General features: G+C 51.6%; 1 protein-coding gene across 5 annotated transcripts in view; it reads left to right on the forward strand.

Annotated features, from left to right (window-relative positions):
- Nucleotides 1–559: 559 nt before the first annotated feature.
- Nucleotides 560–19,961, forward strand: part of PARP6 (poly(ADP-ribose) polymerase family member 6) — a 46,333-nt gene continuing 26,931 nt past the window's right edge. For 4 of the 5 annotated variants that reach the window (XM_019533273.1, XM_019533274.1, XM_019533275.1 and 1 more), the window contains exons 1-4: nucleotides 562–855; nucleotides 12,762–13,025; nucleotides 17,430–17,507; nucleotides 18,244–18,338. In XM_019533273.1, the coding sequence (XP_019388818.1) occupies nucleotides 13,023–13,025; nucleotides 17,430–17,507; nucleotides 18,244–18,338 (176 nt within the window). In that variant the 5' untranslated portion in view covers nucleotides 562–855; nucleotides 12,762–13,022. Of the gene's footprint in view, nucleotides 856–12,761; nucleotides 13,026–17,429; nucleotides 17,508–18,243; nucleotides 18,339–19,961 lie in introns of all 5 variants that reach the window. The other variant, XR_002100713.1, reaches the window with a different exon arrangement.

Here is a 19,961-nt window from a genome sequence, read left to right on the forward strand (position 1 = left end):
GGGGATCTTGCAGTAGGTCAAGCTGAAGAAACAAAGGTGCTCTTGGTTTTCATCTTCCTCAAAGCCCACAGCGTCAGAGCCTCTCCTGACTGTAGCAATGCAAGCAGCTGTTTGGGGGATGGTATAAAGGGAACGGACATCTGGGAGACCCTATATAAAAGAGCAGAAGTGAGGGAGATGGTTATAATGTGTCCCACAGAGAGGGGTCTTTCCCTGGGCTGCACAGAGAGGTCCCAGACCCATACCCAGCTGTCCCTGAGGGCAGGCCAGGGGACAGTCTGTGGGAAGGACCTCAGGGCAGGTGCCATGACTTCTCCAGCATCTCATCTGGTGCCAAACCCAGGAAAGCTTATATCCCACCATGCACTGGGATTTTTGTGCCATGCTGAGCCAGGCAGGTGGGGAGGGAGACTCAGCCTCTGGGTCCCAGAGTGGCGAATGGGCTGCTGGTGCACCAGGGCTGCCTGAGTGTGTGTCTGTGCACGCGCGTGTGTGTGAACTTTGTGCAGCGCTGCCCCCCCCGGCAGTCTGTACTGCTCCTCTAGCCGAGAGGATCACATGATTCCAGCCTGGAGCTGCACTGAGCATGGGCGAAACCATCCGGGCCGCTGTGCTCCTGTAAGTGCAACAACAAAGCCTGCAGATCAGGCAGCCGACAAGCCTTTTGTTTTCTTCCAGTCAAGCCCCAGGTCCCCCTTTTGTCTGCTGCCTGGCAGAGAGGGGCTGGCGATTCTCCCCCCAGCCCTCGCTCCTCTTGGCTGGCTCTTGCACTGCTGCCTTCACAGACCGGGACCAGCGTGACAGCCTCCCTCCCTGGGCCTAACGATTTGTAGGGTCTTGGCCAAGGAAACTGCCGTGAGTATCAAGGTGGGTTGCTTGGCGCTGGCTGCGGCTGGGGAGGACTGGAGCTGTGTTGGGGGCTGCCTGTCACTGAGCTGGGATGGGAGGAGGAAGAAGGGGCAACATAGGGGGCCGGTAATCCCAAACTGCTGCAGGAAGGTAGACAGGCCCTGCCGCTCTGGGCACTGTCCAATGTGCTGGGCACGGGTGTGGCATGGGCCAGCTGGGGAAAGACCCCACTCGGGGCTGAGGCTATCCTTCTGGGAGGAAGAAGGCAGTCACAGTCACCCTTGTCCTTGCCTATGCAGATTGGCAGAGCGAGATGCCACTTGCCCAGTACCCTTTGCATGTGATTTGCTAGCAGTTACAGTGCTACTTTTGCAGGGCAGACTTGGAGCCTGTACCAGGCAGATGCACAGGGGTCCAGCTGCTCTCAAGATGCTTGCCATGTGGCCCTGGGAATCCAGGCCGAGTCCTGCCCCTTCCTCACGCTGCCCCGTGTCCTTCTGGTCAGACTCTGTCCTGCTAAGAGGCTGCGCCCTTGGCTGGCTCTACATAATCCAGGTCAGGGTCTTCTGCCCTCTGAGGAGCGCACTTCTCCCCCACATAGGGCCCAGAGCATCCCCCATGCAGGCAGCAGGACCTAGCCCAGAGGGTCCTGCCATCCCTTTCCCTGGGAAAAGCTCGGAGTGGAGGGGTCAGGCTAATGCCTGGTAGCACGGACTGCAGTGGGGCCTGGCCCCCTGGCTCCCTCTCCTGACAGCTGTGGCCACAGCTGAGATGGAATTTGGCTCTAGCCCTGCTTGGATGTTGGCACATCCAATTTAAAGAGATGCTGCCACAATCTGTGACTTCAAATCCTATGCCGAGGGACCCATCCCCACCCCCATCCACGAATGCTGCTGTGTGTTTACGTGCAGGCTCCAAGCAAAACCAAGTGCTCTGTCCCGGGGCAGGCTGGGTGTGCTGCTCCGGGGAGGAAGTGCAGATGCCTTGCATGACTCTTTCCTCTTGATCCGTGTCTCTGGTCACAGGGAGGCTGTGCCGTGGTGCTGCTGGCTGGGGAAGGAGGCTGTACAGCTTCGGGGAGAGAGGGAGAAATGCCAGAGGATAAAACGGAGCCCAAAATGTAACTCTGTGATTGTGCAGGACAAGTCTCCTAACCTCTCCCGGCAGAGGGCACTGCAGGGAGCAGTGCGGGACCTCGCACTCTTCTGTAACTCTGGGATACAGGACAGTGCAGGACCCCTGGCTGGGAAGGGCAGTGGGCAGACGTCCCTGGCTCCCCCAGTTTCAGCCTCCCTTCGCTGGTGTTGCTGTAGGCATGGATACCTAGTAAGAGCCCTGCATCCTCTCTGCCTGTCCCCTGTATCCCTGGTTGCTTTTAAACAGGAGGGCAAATCCCCTGCCCTGCCTGTCTCACGTCCGTTCCGTCTCCCCCAGATGCTGCTCCAGGAGGGGTGGCTGGATGAGAGTCTGCCCCACCCCAGGGCAGCTCCATGTCAGGCTGTGATGGGATTTGTGTTCACACTGGCTGTGGAGGAAACCTGCCCTGTCTGGGTCCCTCTGCCAGCAGAGTTCACTCGGGCAGGCTGATCATTGTGCCACACACTAAGTCGGCCCAGGCCTTTTTGTTGCCTATGTCTCTTCCAACTCCTCTAAGGGGATTTATCCCCCAAGCCTGGAGGGGGAGGTCAGTGGGATCCTGCCAGAGCAGCTGATCCAGCTCCTGCTTTTCCAGGTGTCCCTTTTTTGCTGGAGCCTGAGCATTTTCACAATGGCTTCTCTGAAAAACATGCACAGGCTGACAAGGAAGGCGTGAGAGGCTGCTGCCAGGATGACTCAGTGCTGGGAGCTGGGTGCTGGGCAGTGTTTCTCTCTGGGTCACATCTGTTCCTGGGCAGGATGGCCTCAGACATCCTTGGAAAGGCCTGTGGTGACATATAAACCTCCCCCTCACATGGCTGAGACCCTCAGGATCCAGGGCCCAAATATTTGGTAGCTCTTCCACTTTTTTCCCTGGGCAGTGGCTTTATCAGAGGAATGTACATGTAGTGCGTTGGCCCAGAGAGTCCCATGGGGAAAACTACTGCCCAGGCAGCTACAGGCTGAACGTCTGGAGCGAAGTCTGGTGTCCTGGCTTTGTCGGCCCCTGTGTCCTGTAGTGGACAGTATGGCCTGCTGGTCTTCTCTATCTGGAACATTTATGAATGTGCAGTCACCTGCAAACCACTGCACCACCAAAGGTCTGTGGTAGGGAAACAAGCAGCCTGTTTTCATCTTCTTCCCAACCACTTCCTTTCTCCCAAGCCAGGACCATCCTATATAAGATGGAGGTGACATCCATGCTACAATGGGCAAGCAGCACCCTGGCATGAAAATGATATCTGCCTGCCCTTGAAATGAGTAGGAGTCCTGAGGTAGGAGGAATCTCCCTTCAAAAAGATCCAATATTGCTTGGACGCTTCCCAACCAGCCATTGCTGTGCCATGATTTCCTAGGATGTCTTGTGCTAGGGAAGGCTGGGCAGGGAGTGACCTTGCTACAGAAGTGCTTGTATATCAGGTACCTCTGCATGAGAAAGCCAGAGACCGGCATCCAAACATTTGTTACAGAGGAGAATCTGGCAGGTATGATAGACCCTGGGCCTTGACACATGGCTCAGTTGGGGCAGGATGCTGTGAACAGCAGAAATATGGGGTTGTCTTTGAGTACCAGGAAGAAACAGGCACTTGCTGGGATTTGGGTTGGCCTGATAACTGTGTGTATATTCCTGCTCTTTACTGTACACACTGCGGGTGGCAGATTTCAAGCCAAGGTGTTTCAACTTTGCTCATCCAATAGCAGCACTTGTAGTATTACCAGTTCTGAGCACTGGGAATTTAAGAGTAGTTTCCCCCCACCCCTCCCCTCTGCCAAAAAAAAGATGAGATTGATTTAAAGAACACAAGGATTTAGAAATCTTTGGTGTTCCCTTTCATTTGGCTTTCAGCTGCATTGACTTCATGTTTCCTGGCTTTTTCCCCCCGCAACCATATGGACTCTAAACAGCTTTATTTAAAATTAAAACTGACATGCCCCTACCATCCCATGACTCCAGGAGCTGGAGCTTTAACTAAAAAACCCAAATACAGTGAAACTCACAGTTAGATGGCAACATGGCATTGGTAGTTTGCCCAGGGTCTGAAGATCACTCCTAATGCATCTGAAATGGAGGTGCTTGTATTTATATTACAGGAGTGTTTAAAGTCCCCAAATGCAATCTGGCTCCATTGTGCTGGGTGCTGCACAAACCCAGGAGGAGGCAGTCCCTACCTCAGAAAGCTTACAATCTCTACAAGGGAGAGAGGGACACAGCAGGCCTGGAAATAGCAGAATACGTGCTGGAACCTGATGTCCCTCCCTGCAGGTGACACCTCTGTATTAAATATGGGGGTAGGGACAAATGGCCGGGCAGCGCGGCCCAGTGATTAGTTTCCTGAGCAGGGAAGCAGGAGTTACCAGGTTGTCTGTCCTCCAAGCTATTTCCTTAATTCCTAAATTGCAGGTGTTCTCACCTGGGTGAGCGAAGCACAGCCTCCAGAGCCTTCAAGTCTCAGCATGCATCCAGGTAGAACACACTGGAGCACTGCCCCCTGGGATATGTAGTTTCCATAAGCCTATGATCTGTTAAAGAGAAGTTTGTTCCCTGTTTCCACCCTGAATAAAAGGCAGCAGCAAGAAGTGTAGGGAGCAAGCAGCACAAGATCGTCAGCTCTATAATTTGCAGATGGGAGAAGCTTTTCTGCTGTAGTAGCTGGCCAGATGTGCTCCTGGGTTGAGGAGTCTCCCAGCAAAATCCCATCAGGGAAAGAACTGTATCACTGAAGACATCCAGGGCCAGCCAGCTCCTGGCAGTCACAGAGGACCTATCCCCAGGTCTGGGAGCAGCTGAAAGGCCAGTGCAATCCCTTGTCTTCCCACAGGGCCCTCTTCCATGGATTAGGCAGCTGTGCATTGAGGAGGGAGCTTAGAGAGAGAAATGAGTGAAGTCCTTGGGGTTCATTGTCCTGGGCTGGTGGTGCCTGAGGGGTTCATCACCTGGCACTTGGGCTCATGTGGAAGGGCTAGTTTGGGATAGTTGCTTAGAACAAGCATGAAACTGAACCTAGCCCTCGGGAGTGAATCCTCTGCCCAGTGCCCTTTTCTTGTCAGAGGGACCTGCAGCCTGACCAAGCTTTGTATGTATAGGTGAAGGTGATGTGACTTGCCAGTGGTCATACAGCGACTTGGTGGCAGAGGCAGGCATTCAACCCTAATACCTTGCAGTGCCACCAGGCCTGAGCATTCAGAGCTCATGAGTCAAGACCCTCCAAATCACAACATGATGGTACACCTTGGGGGTTTGGCCTTCTGGCTTGTGAATCTTGAGGTTGTCTTTAGATCCCATTTCCCACTTTTCTAAGCAATGATGAGGGCTAGCAACTTTCCATTTAATTGATAACTGAGGAGTTAACTAATCACATGCCTCTAGGAGCTGGGGCTTTACAAAGAGTATTAACTGTCATAAGACTGGTGTTGCCATCTCTCTTAATTTTCTGTAGAGTTCCAGGTGTCAGGGGGAACCCTAGAAAGTCACAGGCCAGGGGATCAGGAGCAGATGAGACCAGGAACCAGAAGTACAGGTGCATACTGGAGCCACAAGGTCAGGTTTGAAAGGATCAGGAAGCAGGGACCCAGGTAGGAGTCTGGAATAAGGAACTAATAGGCTGGAACTAAGAGCAAGCAGAAGCCCAGGGTTAGCCAGAGAGCCCTTTCTCCCATGGAACAAGCTGGTGGACCCTGGAAGGACAACTTCTTATAAGCCAGAAACAACACCCTTACAGGTTAACAGGGGCAGCAGGAGTTTTTTAAAATTATAAATGTGTCAAACTCTTGATACCTTCTCCATCTGTGTTTTAGGTTTATAGAACACTAGTGCCCCTTCCCCTCTCCTGCTTTAGAAACATTCCCTTCGGTCCCCCTCTCTCTCCAATTTACCCCTTACCCCACTCCTAACTCAGACTTCACTACGAGTAGGCCAAAACTGATATCAAAGACCCTTCCAGTCTTGGTTACACTGTGTATCTTTGCAGGTAAACTCCTGCTTGCCGCCACACTCAGCCTCCTCTGATAACCCACAACCTCCCACACCACTACAAGGACTGGCAGGCTGGTAGGACTTATGTTAACCCTACATGACTAATTAAAAAGTTTAAAACCTACATTTAAAGGTATATACAATGTTCTTCAAGTGTCATACATCATCCTGTAAAGCATATAAAGCTATAGCACATGTAACACATAACAAATGCTTGAAGGGTGATTAAAGAGAAGATAGAGATGGCCTTTTATTTGTTGCTGTAGGGGACAGGACTAGAAGCAATGGCCTTAACCTGCAGTAGGGGAAACTTAGGTTGGAGATTAGGGAGAACTTTCTGACTATGAGGGTTGTCAAGCTTTGGAGCAAGCTACCTAGAGAAGTTGTGGTATCTGTATCCTTGGAAACTTTCAAAAGCAGGTTGGGCAGACACTTGGTTGGGATGCTTTAGTTAGGGATTCTCCTGCCTTGAGCAGGGGGGCTGAAGTAGATGACCTTGTGAGGTCCCTTCCACCTCTACTTTCCTATGAGCCTATGATTACAGTGGACATGCTAAAAATTGGTATATCAAACCCAAGATTTTTTAAAACACATAAAACCCACTCAAAATTCACCACCAGCTAAAACTTGGTCCCAGGGTTCCTTGTGAATAAAAGCCCCCAGTCACTTTGTGTCTGCTTCTTCCCATCTAAGCTCTTCATAGTCATGGTTAGCATAACATCGAAGTTCATGTAGTACAAGTTTCAAGCAATCCTTAATCATAAAAACTAGGCTCTTAAAAGCCAGAAGATTTTGCACTCTCTCATTTTAAAAGAGATTAAAAATATCCTTAAAAATGCACTCTCAGGTCCTTTGGATACCAGCCCATATAAAACCATATCTTTTGTGAGGGTTTTAACATACAGCATTGTAGCCAGCTATTCCTCCACTCTGCTCCATACTTTTGGAGACAAAGCAGTGGCAGAACTTTTTTTTTTTTTTTTTTTCTGTTTTTTGCACCGGTCCTGGAAGCACTGCAATACCAGGTCAATGCATGGACCAGAACAAGTTGGAGATCAATTTTTCATCCCCACACAATTCCCATGGGCACTGAGGCAGTTGGAAAGAGGCCACTAGCAGCCAGGCCCACTTGACTAAGGGCCAGCTGGGGGCTAATTAGCCTGCCTGCTCCCCTGACTCCTGACACTGCATGAGCACAGACTGTGCACCAAGGGCTCCTAAAGCTCAGCTTTGCACTGTTCCTGCTCTAAGTCTATGTGCACAGGTCCTCTGGCCCTGCTAGAGCTTCAAAAAGAGCCTCAACCTCTTCTCTTTAGCTGTGTCCCTTTAACTGTGTCAGGGAGGGTATGTAGCATCAGGGTTGCCATATTAGATCTCTACCCCTGGAAGGTCCCTCGCTCGCAAGTGTGCTCCTCCCTGCCTGGGTTAATCTGATTTTACATTACTACAATGTAGTTGATCTGAATTAAGTGTTAATGTCTTCAGATACTTTATAAAACTTCTAGTGGCACTCACTGGGTTCTTTGTTTTAGGGTATGTCTACACTGCCCACAGTGGTGCCTTCTGGTACCCAAGCTAGTCTGTGTAGACCTAAAGCCTGTCCTGGAAGTTAGGTCCTAGAAGTAGGTAGTCAGCAGACGCAGCTTTTTGGACTGAGCTATGCTTGATTGGTGTCTGCATATTGATTGCCCCAAAGCTCTCTTATTGCAGAATTACGGCCAACTGGCAGTCCTCGTACCCTTTTGGGCTGTCAGGCACCACTATATGTAAACTGCTGAAAAAACAGGCTCAGTGTTAGGAGACACAGCCACCCTGCCTTGCAGCATTCACTCTGGCCTGGGGCACTGCAGAGGTACATGCTTTATTCTGTTATGAACAATGCAAAGGACTTGGCACCTTGGCAGCAGAGTGCCCAGGGCTTGCTCTGCAGGCTCTGGCATTTAGTGCTCCCAATCCCCCTGGGGGGGCGGTGCTGTTGGGCCAGATACTGTGCCTTCTGGCCAGGCTAGCCCAAGGAGGAAGGGCTGCCTACAGCCTGAGAAGAAAGGCAGCTTGGTGGCCAGGGTGCTGTTCTAAGATCTGAGGGATACATGTCTGCTCTGCTGCCAATGCTGTGTGACCTTGGGAAGTCACTTTGCCCTGTAGCAGATTTGAGCCACAGGGGCTGCCGTGATGCCCCTTGGTGGCTGTGTGGCTCCTGCCTGGCTCTGCCTCTGATGTGGCCCTCCTTTAATTGCTCTCCTACCATGCCTTCTTCTTATTGAAATTAAGTAAGGGAGGCTGCCCAGGGGCCTTAGAGAGAGCCTGAGTCCAATCAACTCCTCAACAGATCTCTCCTGGACCCCACTAGTCTCAATCAGCCCTTATGCTAAGTAGGCCCCCTCAGCCTGGCAGCACCCCTACAGGACACCTGTCATCCTAAGGGCTACTTGTATGTGGCTCCATTCCTCTCCTACACAACAGCCCAAGCCTTGCGGGTGTTATCATTCCAGGTATTAGTTTCTCTTAGCCCCTCTCAGGACTCTCAGACTCTCTGGGTCTCTCCATCCTCTATCTCTGGGACCACAGACCCCTAGCCCCAACATGTAGTCCCTCCCGGAAACTCTAATCCCTCGCTCCAACTCTTCCTGGCCAGCAGGTCCTCTGTTCAGCTTCCTGACTCAGTCTTTTCTCTGGGCTGGGGAACCATTTGTATCCTGCTCAGATCCGCCAAGGACCCTCTGTATCTGCACTCAGTCCCTCTTCTGGGCTGGGGAATTATCTGTAGGTCTCAAACCTGCCTCCTGGAGGTCTCAAAGCTTGTACCTCAAACAATTATTCCAACATAAAACAAAGCCCCCTGCCTGCATAAACCCTTTCTTCTCTGCCCCAGGTAATAGTCTCTGGTTCCCAGGCTTGCAGAGTCATATCTGTTTTTCCTGCCTTCTGGAGTCCTTCAGGAGTCCTGCTGCAGAGAACTCCTTTCTTTAACCTCTCAGGGCTAGGCTCCCTGACCTGCTCAGGCACTTATCTAGCTACAGTGGGGCTTTCTTCTGGTCAGGTGAGCCTGCCATTAGCCCCCGTACCACCTGGAAGCTGCCTTTTACGCAGCTTTTCTCCTAAAGTAGCAGGCACACCACAGTGCCCTCCTACAGCCCTCCTCTCTCCCCCTCAATTCTTCATCTTTAGATGGGGTTAAAACCACTACCTTCCCTACTGAAGACACTGAGCACACTTACATGTGCACTTCAATGTGCATTAGCCTATTTTAATGTGCATCAAAATGTCACAAAAAGCACACTTTTGCTAATACACATTAAAATAGGCTAATGCCAAGTCCTTTATGGGTGGAGAGCCTGGGGCACTGTTTCCAAGGAAGAGCACAGCGGGCAGTGGCCTTGCCAGCCCAGCCCAGATTTCTCATGCACATTTGTGGGGTGGAGTTAGAAAGGCAGATACAACAGAGGACTTCTGAGGGAGTGCAGGAAGGTCTGGCTGGTAAGGCTGCTGGCCCATGTTTGTGCCAGCGCTGGGGAGTGTGGCTGGTATAACAACGGCAGCCCGTGAATGGCAGTGGCTGCACTGCAGCCAGTCACTGAGGTTTCCCTGCCTTAACCGAGCTTCGACACTTCCTTGTCATGGAGAAGAAACCACTCAAGGAAACTCAGCCCAATGTTACTGGGGCTGACCATGGCACTGCCTAAGTATAGGCCAGATGAGAGCCCTTGCTCCTGAATGCAAGGCTCAGCTCTCCCAACTCCAGTACCTGGCTCTCCATGTGCAGTTATGCTGAGCAGCCCCAGACATCCTGGGGGGAAAGGAGTGTCGGTGATAAAGTTTGTTCCCTGTGGGGAGATGACTGTGGGTTAAGTTCAAACTCCAGACCAAAGCCATCATTGCATGGACATATTCAGCTTGAACACTGAGACTCTGGCAAATGGAGCGGGTCTGATTATCTCTCCAGTACAAGTGTTGCTCCAGGCTCTCTAGCACTGGCAGCTTTTGAGCAGCAAGGTGGGTGGAGGTGGTGCAGGGCTGCCCCTGTCCCTAATCCACAGGGAGGGTGAGAGGGAATTGGATATGGGGAAGGGCAGTATCTGTGCAAGAGATACCCCCAACTACAGCCAGAGCTATGGCAGCAGATAAGGGCTCAAAGTTACCCCAGTCTCTGTCCCCCCTAGATGTCAGGAGAAGGTTGGGAACTCATAGCTATGCCAGGCCCAGCCGCAGCCTGCAGGCCACAGCACAGCCACATGTCTCTGGCTTGGTTTCACGGTCCAAGCTGATCAGGAGACCATTGCAGGGTGGAGCAAGGTGTCCCAGGGTGCATGTAGGAATAGCAGCACCAGTGCGGAGACAACTCTTTTGGAGCAGCCTCTCTGAGCATCGCTTTGATTGCATTTCAAATCAAATGCATGAGTCCATGCTTGTGTTCAAGCATGTGGCAGCAGGCACTTGAAGGCGAGCTCAGAGCTGTAAGGGGCCAGCACTGGCTTCTTCTCCCATATGGGTCACAGAGAATCTGCTGGGAGGGTCCTGAGAGGAAGAGGGGACCAGAAAGTGTGGGGTGGGGTGGAGTGGAGTTAGCTTTGGGGCTGGAAGCACAGTGGCACTTGGGGGCTTGGGGTAGCTACTTGGGACTGTACACTGCAGAGAGACTATATATACAGGCTACGCTGTGTTAGCAGGGGATCCAGCAGCCTGACTTTTCCTCACTGGGTTTCTCACCCTTGCCTTGGGGTGTAACAGCCTGGAGGAAACACCCTTGGTTGATGTCTGGGCCTGTGTTTGACTGCTTAGGGAGTGGCAATGGGGGGAGCTGGGCTCAACGGCAAACTCTTCCTCAGTTCTCCCCGTGGTTCTGTCAGGCAGACACGGGTCGTGGTTGCAACCAGTCTGTCATGTAAGACATCCCCCCACAGAGCCAGTGATGCTACATATGTCATGATGGGGTCAGAGCAGGGCTGGGGCCCGGCCATGCTGGTTGGACACAGCTGCAATCCTGACCCATGCTAGAACCACCAGTATGCCCTTGCCACTTTACTTGGGAGCAGCTGGGCCTGGGATTGTGGGGAGGCAGGGAGGCTGCTGGGTGTGCGTGTGGGTGGGTGGGAGATTATGGTAGGCTAAAGTGGTGGTGGGTGCAGGCACATTAGGTAGAAGATGGATGGTGGATGGTAGGGGATTGAGTGGCTGGTGACCACGCTGGGTGCAGGTGGTTGGTGGGTGATGGGTGTCAGGGGCAGCATTTGGTAATGGGGTGCTGGGAGGTTGGTCTATGTGGGGAGTCAGATTCAGGGCAGTTGATGGATGCAGGGTGTGAAGTGGATGGAGTAGGTGCTCTGGGTGTGGAGTAGTTGGTGGATGTGGGGTGGTTGGTGATGTAGGGGGTGGGGTGCAGGGTGGTTGGTGGATGTGGAGTGGTTGATGGTGTGGTGCATTGGGTGGTTGAGGGTGGTGTGCTGGCAGCTCTGGCTGCATTAATGATAGCTGACTTGAGTATGTTGCTTGTGGACTCTGTGGAAGGAGTACTAGGAAGTGGCTGAATTCTAGTTTAGGGAATTACATCCCGCTGACCTGGATTCACCCTGCCTACGTGATTCCAGAGTGCTGCGGGCTGTTGCTGCATCATGTGTAACAGCTGGTGTGCTCCTCCCGTAAGGTGGCTGAATTTCGGAGGCTGGGATGGGGATTGATATCCTATTCTAAAGATATCCTTTCCATATTTTAATTAATGCTACTGCAGAGTGTGGGACAAGAATACCTGACCACCCCAACACTGCTACGGTCAGGGACAGTGAAAAGCGGGGTGCAGTGGTGGTGGACAGCTCACTGCACGTGCATCCAGCAGCCAAGACTAGAGTTCCTGGGGGCAAACTGGCAGCAAAGTGGGGTGTGAATGTACCACCATACCTCCCCTGGATCCTCCCTTGTCCAGGGTCCTCCCATGGCCCCCAAAATTGAGCATTACCTGTGAAAGGGGCACTTTGGGAGCTAACACTTCTCTGACTGTTAGGGGGTAGCAGACTTTTGTGGGTAGTCACTCGGAGGAGGACAGCAAGCCCTTCCAGTCAGCCAATGTGTTACCCTTGCTCAGTGCTTACTCATGAGGGGAGTTTTGCTTCAATCCTCTGGAAAAACTATCTCTAAAAGCCAAGTTCCTTGTGCAGAAATGCACATACCCAAACCTGTCTGCCTCTGTGGCTGCAGTCACTGCTGGGACTAACCCCTACCATCATAAGCAGTGGGGGAAAATATTATTTGGGGAGGGGGGGGCTGAGCCCTGGCTGACCCCTGTCCCTCCCTCCTGCGTGTGCTGGTGCTGTACACGGTGGTGGAGGAGCGGCTGCCCGCCGAGCAGCACTGGGTGCTGCTGCTGTCGCTGGCTGCCATGAAAAGTTTGGGGGGACTAAGCCCCATTAGTCCTGGCCTTCTGCCACCCCTGCCTACAATGCAAGAGGCTGCTGTGTGGGAGTCCTGCCTTTTACCAGCTTGGCCCTACTCTGCACACGTAGTTGCTGGTGCCAGGGGCACTGCCCTGGCATCCTGTTTGCAGGCGTGTTTCTGCCCCCTCTCACCTGTGAAAACAAGCTGCTTTGGGTTTAAATGCTACCGGAGACGGTTGCTTTTTCCATACAAGGTGCAAGCCCAGCTGGGTGGGGTGGGAGGGGGGTGAAGGGATAATCAGCGGGCCAAGTCGCTCCCTGGGGGAAGAGCCCTGGAGGCTGCAGCGCTGCTGGGGGGGTTGCAATGTGCTTCTGCCGCGTATCCTGTATTTACTCCCTGTTTTAGATACAAAAGAGCGCCTGTGTTTCCCTTGCAGGACAAGGCAGCTCTCCCAGCCAGCCAATGAGCCCCCGCTGCACGGCGCTGACGTAACCGGGATGCTGTCTGCCTTTTAGAGGACAGTGACTCGGTTGCCTGGGAGACAGCAGAAGATACTCTCCGGGCCGGGCCGGCTCTCATCCCTGACGTCACGGCCCGAAGCTGCCTGGATGTCTGTCTCCCTGTTTCCAGGCTGGCTGGTAGCATGGAGGGGAGAGGCCTAGCCCTGTCAGAGGAGTGCCTGTAAACCACTAAGCAAATGGTGAGGATGGCTTGGCAGAGGGCATCTGGCAGGAGATGGGCTGAGGGCGTGAGTCTTGGCCTGGCTGGAAACTGATCCCGGGAGAAGCCAGGGGCTTGCATGTGCGTGTGTGTCGGGGGGAGGGAGGGTCTTAAAGCATCCTGGAGGCTAACGGGGCTGCCCCTGTGGTGGGATCAAGCACCCTGGCCCCGCAGTGCGGCCGGCTGGCGGAGCGAGGGGGGCTGGCCGGGGCTGAACGCAGGGTGCCTGGTGCAGAGGTGACGGCGTGGGTGAAGCCCTCGGATGCCAGGCCGGGAGACCGGGAGGCCCCCGAGAGAAGCCAGTTGGGTCAAGGCATCAGGCTGACCGCTCCGGAGACAGCCGGGGCACGGCTGGCCGTTTGGGCGTGTCTTACATTTCCTGTACGTGCCTATCTACCTGTTTGTGTGAGTGTCTGTCTGTCACGCTAGCCTCACAACCGCGCCCAGCACTGCTTTTCTTGTCTCGCTTCTAGTCTCTTTTCCATCTCTCATTCAGAGCACTTTCTTTGCCCCACAGCAGAACAGACTCACCTCCTTCCTCCTTCGCAGGCTTTTGCTTGTCTCTCGCTCATCCCTTTCTTTCCTCCTTCTCCCTTTCCTTTCTCCAAACCTTGCCTTTATCTTCTGCGAGCCTGTCCTCCCTGAAGGAACAGGGCATAGATGGGAGGGCAGTCAGACCCTATGGCAATGAAGAGGTGCCCGCAAACATCGCAGAGCGTTTAGATTGAGCTTCCTAACACCAATGGCCAGAAACATGGTCCACTACGGGCCTAATCCTGCTCTCTGCTGCTTGTGGCGTATGAGGATTTTGGCTCTCCCCCCATGATTTTGGCTCTGAGCAGGGGACAGTTGCTCTCTTTGTCCTTTATGGCAGCCTTTCCAGTATTTGGAAACTTTTCCCGTGTCCCTCCCACCTTAATCTCCTTTTCTCCAAACAGAACATCCCGAGTGCTCTCAATCGGTCCTCGTACAGTTCGCGTGCCAGCTCCTTTGTTAAAAAAAGGATTGGACACAGTCTTGGAGAAAAGTGGCATCAGCAGCTATGGGGCACAGGAGTTCGGGGCACAGCCTCCAAACCAGAACTTCCTCGACTTTAAATGCTGGCGGCTGCAAGCGAGAGAGGAACTGTGGAAAAAAACCTGAGCTGTATCCTGTTCACTCTCCCTTTCAGCATCCACACTTTGCCACTATGGCACAGGACAGCCGGCAAGATGGACCTATAGTCTGACCCAGTAAATGGCAGTTCTTATGTTCTTATCCTTTGTTGCTCACTTTTGGATCCTCTCCAGTTTCTCCACATCCTTCTGATAATGGGGTGCCCAGAACCACACGGGGTAGTCCAGCTGGGGCCTGGCCAGCACTGCGTACAGTGACACCTCCCCTGTCTTCCATACAGTGCTTTGCTGAACACAGCCCAAACTTGCATTTGTGGTTTTTGTGGCAGCTTTGCCCTCCTGACGTACGTTGGGTTTGTTATCCACAGCAGTGGCTTAACCAGTGTGGGGTGACCGGAGGCCATCCCAGGTGCCAGCTCTGGGAGCGGGTGCTAAAAAATGGTTGCCACTGCCGCTGCATGATTGTGCCAGTGGTGAGGCAGTAGCTGCAAGCTGCTGCCGCCCCCGTGCATGGCACATCATTATGCCACTGATCTGCCATAACCCCCAGATCCTTCTCAGCTATGTCACTGCCTAACCTGTTATCCCCAGTTCTGTGTTTGTGCATTTGGGTTTTTTCCCTTAGTGTAAGCATTGTACATCTGTCTTGGCTGAATTTCATTTTGTTGTCTCTAGCCTGGTTCTCTAATTTATCAGTCTCCTTTTCACGTCTGATCTTGTCCTCCAAAGTGTCTGCATCTCCTCCCAGTTTTGTACCATGTGCAAACTTGATTAGGAAACTCTTCAGTTCTGCATCCAAGCCATTAATACAAACGTTAAACAGCATCAGACCCAGAATAGACCACTGTGATGGCCCACTTGAGACCTCCTGCCATTCTGACATTGATCCATTTCTAGTTACTTTTGGCTTGTGGATATTCAACCAATTATGTATTTGCCTAATAGGAATTCTCTCTAGCCTCATTTTTTATTTTTCGTTAACTTCCAAGGATGTCATGTGGGACTATGCCACAAGCCTTACTAAAGTCCAGGTGCATTATGCCCATCGCATTTCCCTCATCCACCAAACTGGTTACCCTAGCAAAGAAGGAAATCAAATTGGTGTAGCGTAATTTGCGCTTAATGCATCCAGTTGTTGACTGCTAGTGATAATCCATGCTGGTTTATTAACAATTATTCTATCATCAATTATAATAAACTTTTGATTGATTGCATCTAGCGATCCCCCCTGCCCTCACTGCAACAGAAGGAAAGGCTCCGTGGTGCTAGGAGCTGTACATTTTACAGTCTGTAGAACTTACAGCCTCAATAGACTGTAATAGAAGCTGGGAGGGGTTGTCATTGCTGCACATACGTGAGGTGGGGAAAAAGGGCATTAGTTTCTTTAGCAGAGACCTGCGCCAGCTCCTTGTAAAATGTGCCTGGCTTGGTCTGGCTCATGTCTGATGCATCCAGACACCCCCAAAGGGTGTTTTTTCCCCACAAGAATTTTTCTCTGCTTGTTTTTGCTACTTTAAAAGATGAAGTTTGTTTTTTCTGCTTTTCAGCATCTGATGGAGTGAATTTCAGCCTACAAAAGCTTGTGCTCATTTATATACCTTATTTAGTTAGTCTATAAAGGTGCATATCTACCCTGCCTTCTGACTAGCACAGCTTACTACCTCTTTCCTTCTTTTGCCAAAAAGACTCCATGGAGGACTAGTGGGTTTCTGATAACCCAGACAGCAAGCAATATTTTCAAATGCACATAGGTGGCTTAGAAGTCTCATTACTTTTCACTTTGGGTCCTAAGGGACTTAAGTGCTTTTGAAAATCTTATGTATCAGGGTTCATTTTCAAGCAGAGGTGGTCAGAGGAGCATTTGCCTGATCAAATAAGATGCTTGCTCCTTATGTCCAGCAGACCAATTGCATCAAAGGAAACTAAAAATACATCAAATGTTTCCCTAGAGCCAGTCTTCCATCGAGTGAGCTCGGTAGCTGCCAGTGACCTGGGTGCTAACCCCAACAGTAGTGAATGGAGAGCCTGGTGTCTATGGGACAATTTACAATGGATCAGGAGGTGACAGCAAAGTGTAAAAACTAGAACAGCACAAGATTAATGCGTGTTCAGTTACATGAAATTAGGAGCAAATGCCTGGTATATAAATGTGGGGGCAGAGGGCTTAGTTAGCACTGATTACATTTGAGTTATCAAATGTCAGTACACAAGGGGGAAAAAATGCTCTTTTTGTTAAAGGTTCAGTATCTCCTTGTAGTTAATCTAATCATGTCTCTGATTCCTACATGTATGACCTCCAGCCTGGGGACATATCTGATACTGCTAAGGCAAAACTAAGGAAAGCTCCTTTTCTCTCTTTATGGAAAACAAGGCATGTTTCCACAAGCCTTTCTTCATCTGGGTGCTTCCTTGACTGGACATGTGTTTACTGGGGAAGCACGAATGTGGCAGCGTAATGAATTCTGTAGGTCTTCTCCTGCCTTTGGCACTGGCTCTGCTTGCTTTTGTCCCTTAAGTGTGCAAGCCAGATCACTGTAGAACAAGTCCCAGAGCTTGCTTGGAAGAAGGGTCCAGTGGTCAGACCACCAAATTCATAGATTTCATAGACATTAGGGCTGGAAGGGATCTTGCAAGATCATTGGGTCCAGCTCTTCCCAAAGGGCAGGCAGTCAGCAGGGGTCAAATGATTCCAGCAGGATAGGCATCCAAGTATTTCTTAAAGGAAACCAGAATAGGTGCCTGCACCACCTCTGGGGGGAGTCTATTTCAGGCCCTGGGAACTCGGACAGTAAAGAAGTTTTTCCTTATGTCCAGCCTAAAACGGTCTTCCAAGAGTTTGTGACTGTTGGACCTAGTCTTCCCATGGAGTGCCCTGGTGAACAGTCATTCTCCCAGTTCCTGGTGCACACCCCTTATGTACTTATAGGCTGCCACCAAGTCACTCCTAAGCCTATGCTTCTCCAGGCTGAAGAGTGCCATGTCTCTCAGCCTCTCCTTGTAAGGCTTGCCCTCTTGTCCTCTAACCATTCGCATGAGGCAGAGGATAAATGGCGAGGCACTTGGAGAAACTGGCAACAAAGGCCACACAGACATGGTGATGAAGGTACATGCTTGGGTCCCCTCTGCACAGTCCTTGCCCATGCTAAACTCTTCTAGTCTGAGTTGCTTCTTTGATGGCTGCTATGCCAAACTGGGTACAGCTGAAGTGACTCTAGGCCCTGCTGCTTCTTCTGTGCCTTGTCAATTCTAATACTGGCCCCTTCTTTCAGGACATCAAAGGCCAGTACTGGACGGATGATGATTCGGATGGGGACAATGAATCTGAAGAATTCCTGTATGGAGTCCAGGTAAGGAGGCATGTGCTTATCTCCCAACGCACGTCCACAGCTGACACCTCCTTGGCCCAAAGACTCTGGCTGGCATGAGGTTTAGTACTGTGTCTGTCAGGATAGTGCATGGAGAGCTCTGGTCTGAGCCTGGGAGAGGCGCTGGATGGTAACAGCACAGTGATTTCCAAGAGCAGTAGTGGGAAGGGCATGGTCCATCAGTCCACTTTGCTCATGAAACTGTGCTAACATGTGCCTGAATCAGGACAGAGCCCTGGAAACAATGCTGGGAGGAGCTGGAGAGCTCTGGGGGAAGATGCTCTCTACTTAGATCTCTTCCCAAGCGTTTCAGTAGCATCTCAGCATCCCCTGCTGGGCCCTCAGCCCTGGCTGCTCCACTAACAGGGCACATGGCAGTATTCTTCCTTTCTCTCACCCTCTGTTCCAATGATGCTGGTACCTGTGAGAAATTAGTCTCATGGTGTTGCTGAGAGGTAGGTGCTGGGGTGCCCCTCAGGTCAGACAACCTCTCCCATTGCCATCTGATCCTGCCCTCTGCTATCCAAGCTCCAGGCCTGAGCAGATGCACCTCGGTCCCACTCTGCAGCCCCTACCATTACTGTCCCAGTCCCTGGCTTCGCCTGAGGGCAAGTATCTGGGAAAGGCCTGGCTGAGCCCCCCTTTTGCTGGCTGCAGCCACTGCTGGCTGTGGGTGCACATTCCCCTCCCATCACCAGCCTGGGTGCTGTGCTTGCAGGGGACATGTGCGGCAGACCTGTACCGACACCCGCAGCTGGACGCCGACATTGAGGCCGTGAAGGAGATCTACAGCGAGAACTCGGTGTCTGTCAGGTGGGTATTGCCGCCTCCTGCCTCCTGGACTTCCCGAGCTGGCTGCTTCTCTCATTCCTGTGCTGTTGGCTGCTCTGAGAGTGCACAGATTAGAGGTGGCTGGCAGGGGACAGTTTATATGCTCCGAGGTGCACATCTCTGCATCTCATAGTAGTTCTGCAGCAGTGCAGGGTATCGGTGCAGCATTGTTAGGAGCAGGGAGAGGTCTGGGTTGTGTTTGGATCGCACTTTGTCTGGGCTGCTAAGGTCTGGGGTGAGGTGCCAGCCCCTCTCTGCCTAGAAGGAAGAGAGTCACAGATGGGAGGTATTCCTTTTCTGTGGGTCCAGTAGACAGACTGGGTACACAGGGATCTTCAGAGAGTGTGGCTGCTGCTGGAGATGTGTCATGCACTGTCTCCACCAAGCAGCAGATCTGGGCTGTGAAAACTGGTCTCCCGGGTGTGCTGGAAAAACATCTGTGGGGCTGACTGGAAACTGCAGTGGACAGGCAGAGCTGTGCCAGGGAAGGCCTCTCTGCCTATAAGCTGATCTAGGATTTTGAAAAGTGGTGCGCAGATGATGCGGGACAATATCACATGTAACACAGCACATATTTTTTCCAGCTAAAGAGAAACTATATGCTTTACTAATATGCTAGGAGGCTAGCATGATATTATTTAGTTTAGGATCAAAGGAAAAATAAACAAGTATTGGAATGTGCACTAATTTGCTGGATTATATATATAAAGTTAAACAAAACACAACACACTAGGCAAAAGATAGCCCAAATTGTCAAAAGATATTACCTCATTAGTCCTGCAGTCATTACAGTTAAATGTACGTCTCTTATTCAGATTCATAAAACAAAATCTAGTCTTGAGCACCTTGAGGCTACCTCCAAAACTTCACTGTCAGTCACATTCCCATCTGAGTTATTCTTGCCACACCTGCATTAAGGTTTTAGCTAGAGCCAAAAACCGTCTGCAGAGCTGTGAAATAGAAGAGAGACAGTACCAAGGTTGGATAACAGATAGCAAAATTGAAGAAGAAAGGATAGTTTGAATAGTGGAACATCAAAGACCATTGAAAAGGAGAGAGGGTCATTAACACCTATGGAGTGGAGAGAGATTAGCAGGAATCAGGGAAGGGATAAAAAACCAGCTGATTCTCAGAACAGCCTGAATAGAAATGCTGCTGCCTCTCTCAGGTAGGTAGTTTTAAATTTTGGGTGAAGGAGGAATCAGAGGGCACACAACTGCACCACTGCACCTACCTTGGATCTGCCCCTGCCTCTGCCTTTCAGGAAGCTCCAGCAGATGTACTTCATGTCAGGGGAAGGGCAGTGGCCAGGGGAGATGGGGACAGCTACATTTTACCAGGAGCGGAGTCTGTCTGTTAGCATAGTCACAGTCCCTCCAGAGAGCTTTCCCCAGTAATGGGGAGGCAGGGTTTGGGTCAGGTCTCCTCCTCTCCTGTTAGCTTATCCAGAGCCTGTGACTGCAGCAGAGGTGTCCAGCTGTAAATGAGGGCCTGCAGCTCATCCTCACAGGCTACCCTGGTGCATGGGCTTGGGGAGAGGAGGCTGGTTTGATCTTCACTGGGTGCTGTGAACCCCTGCCCAGCTCAGCTGCAGACCCACAGTGT

Source organism: Crocodylus porosus, unplaced genomic scaffold (genome assembly GCF_001723895.1).
Source record: "Crocodylus porosus isolate Cpor-Errol unplaced genomic scaffold, CroPor_comp1, whole genome shotgun sequence".
In the NCBI taxonomy this organism is placed as follows: Eukaryota; Metazoa; Chordata; order Crocodylia; family Crocodylidae; genus Crocodylus; species Crocodylus porosus.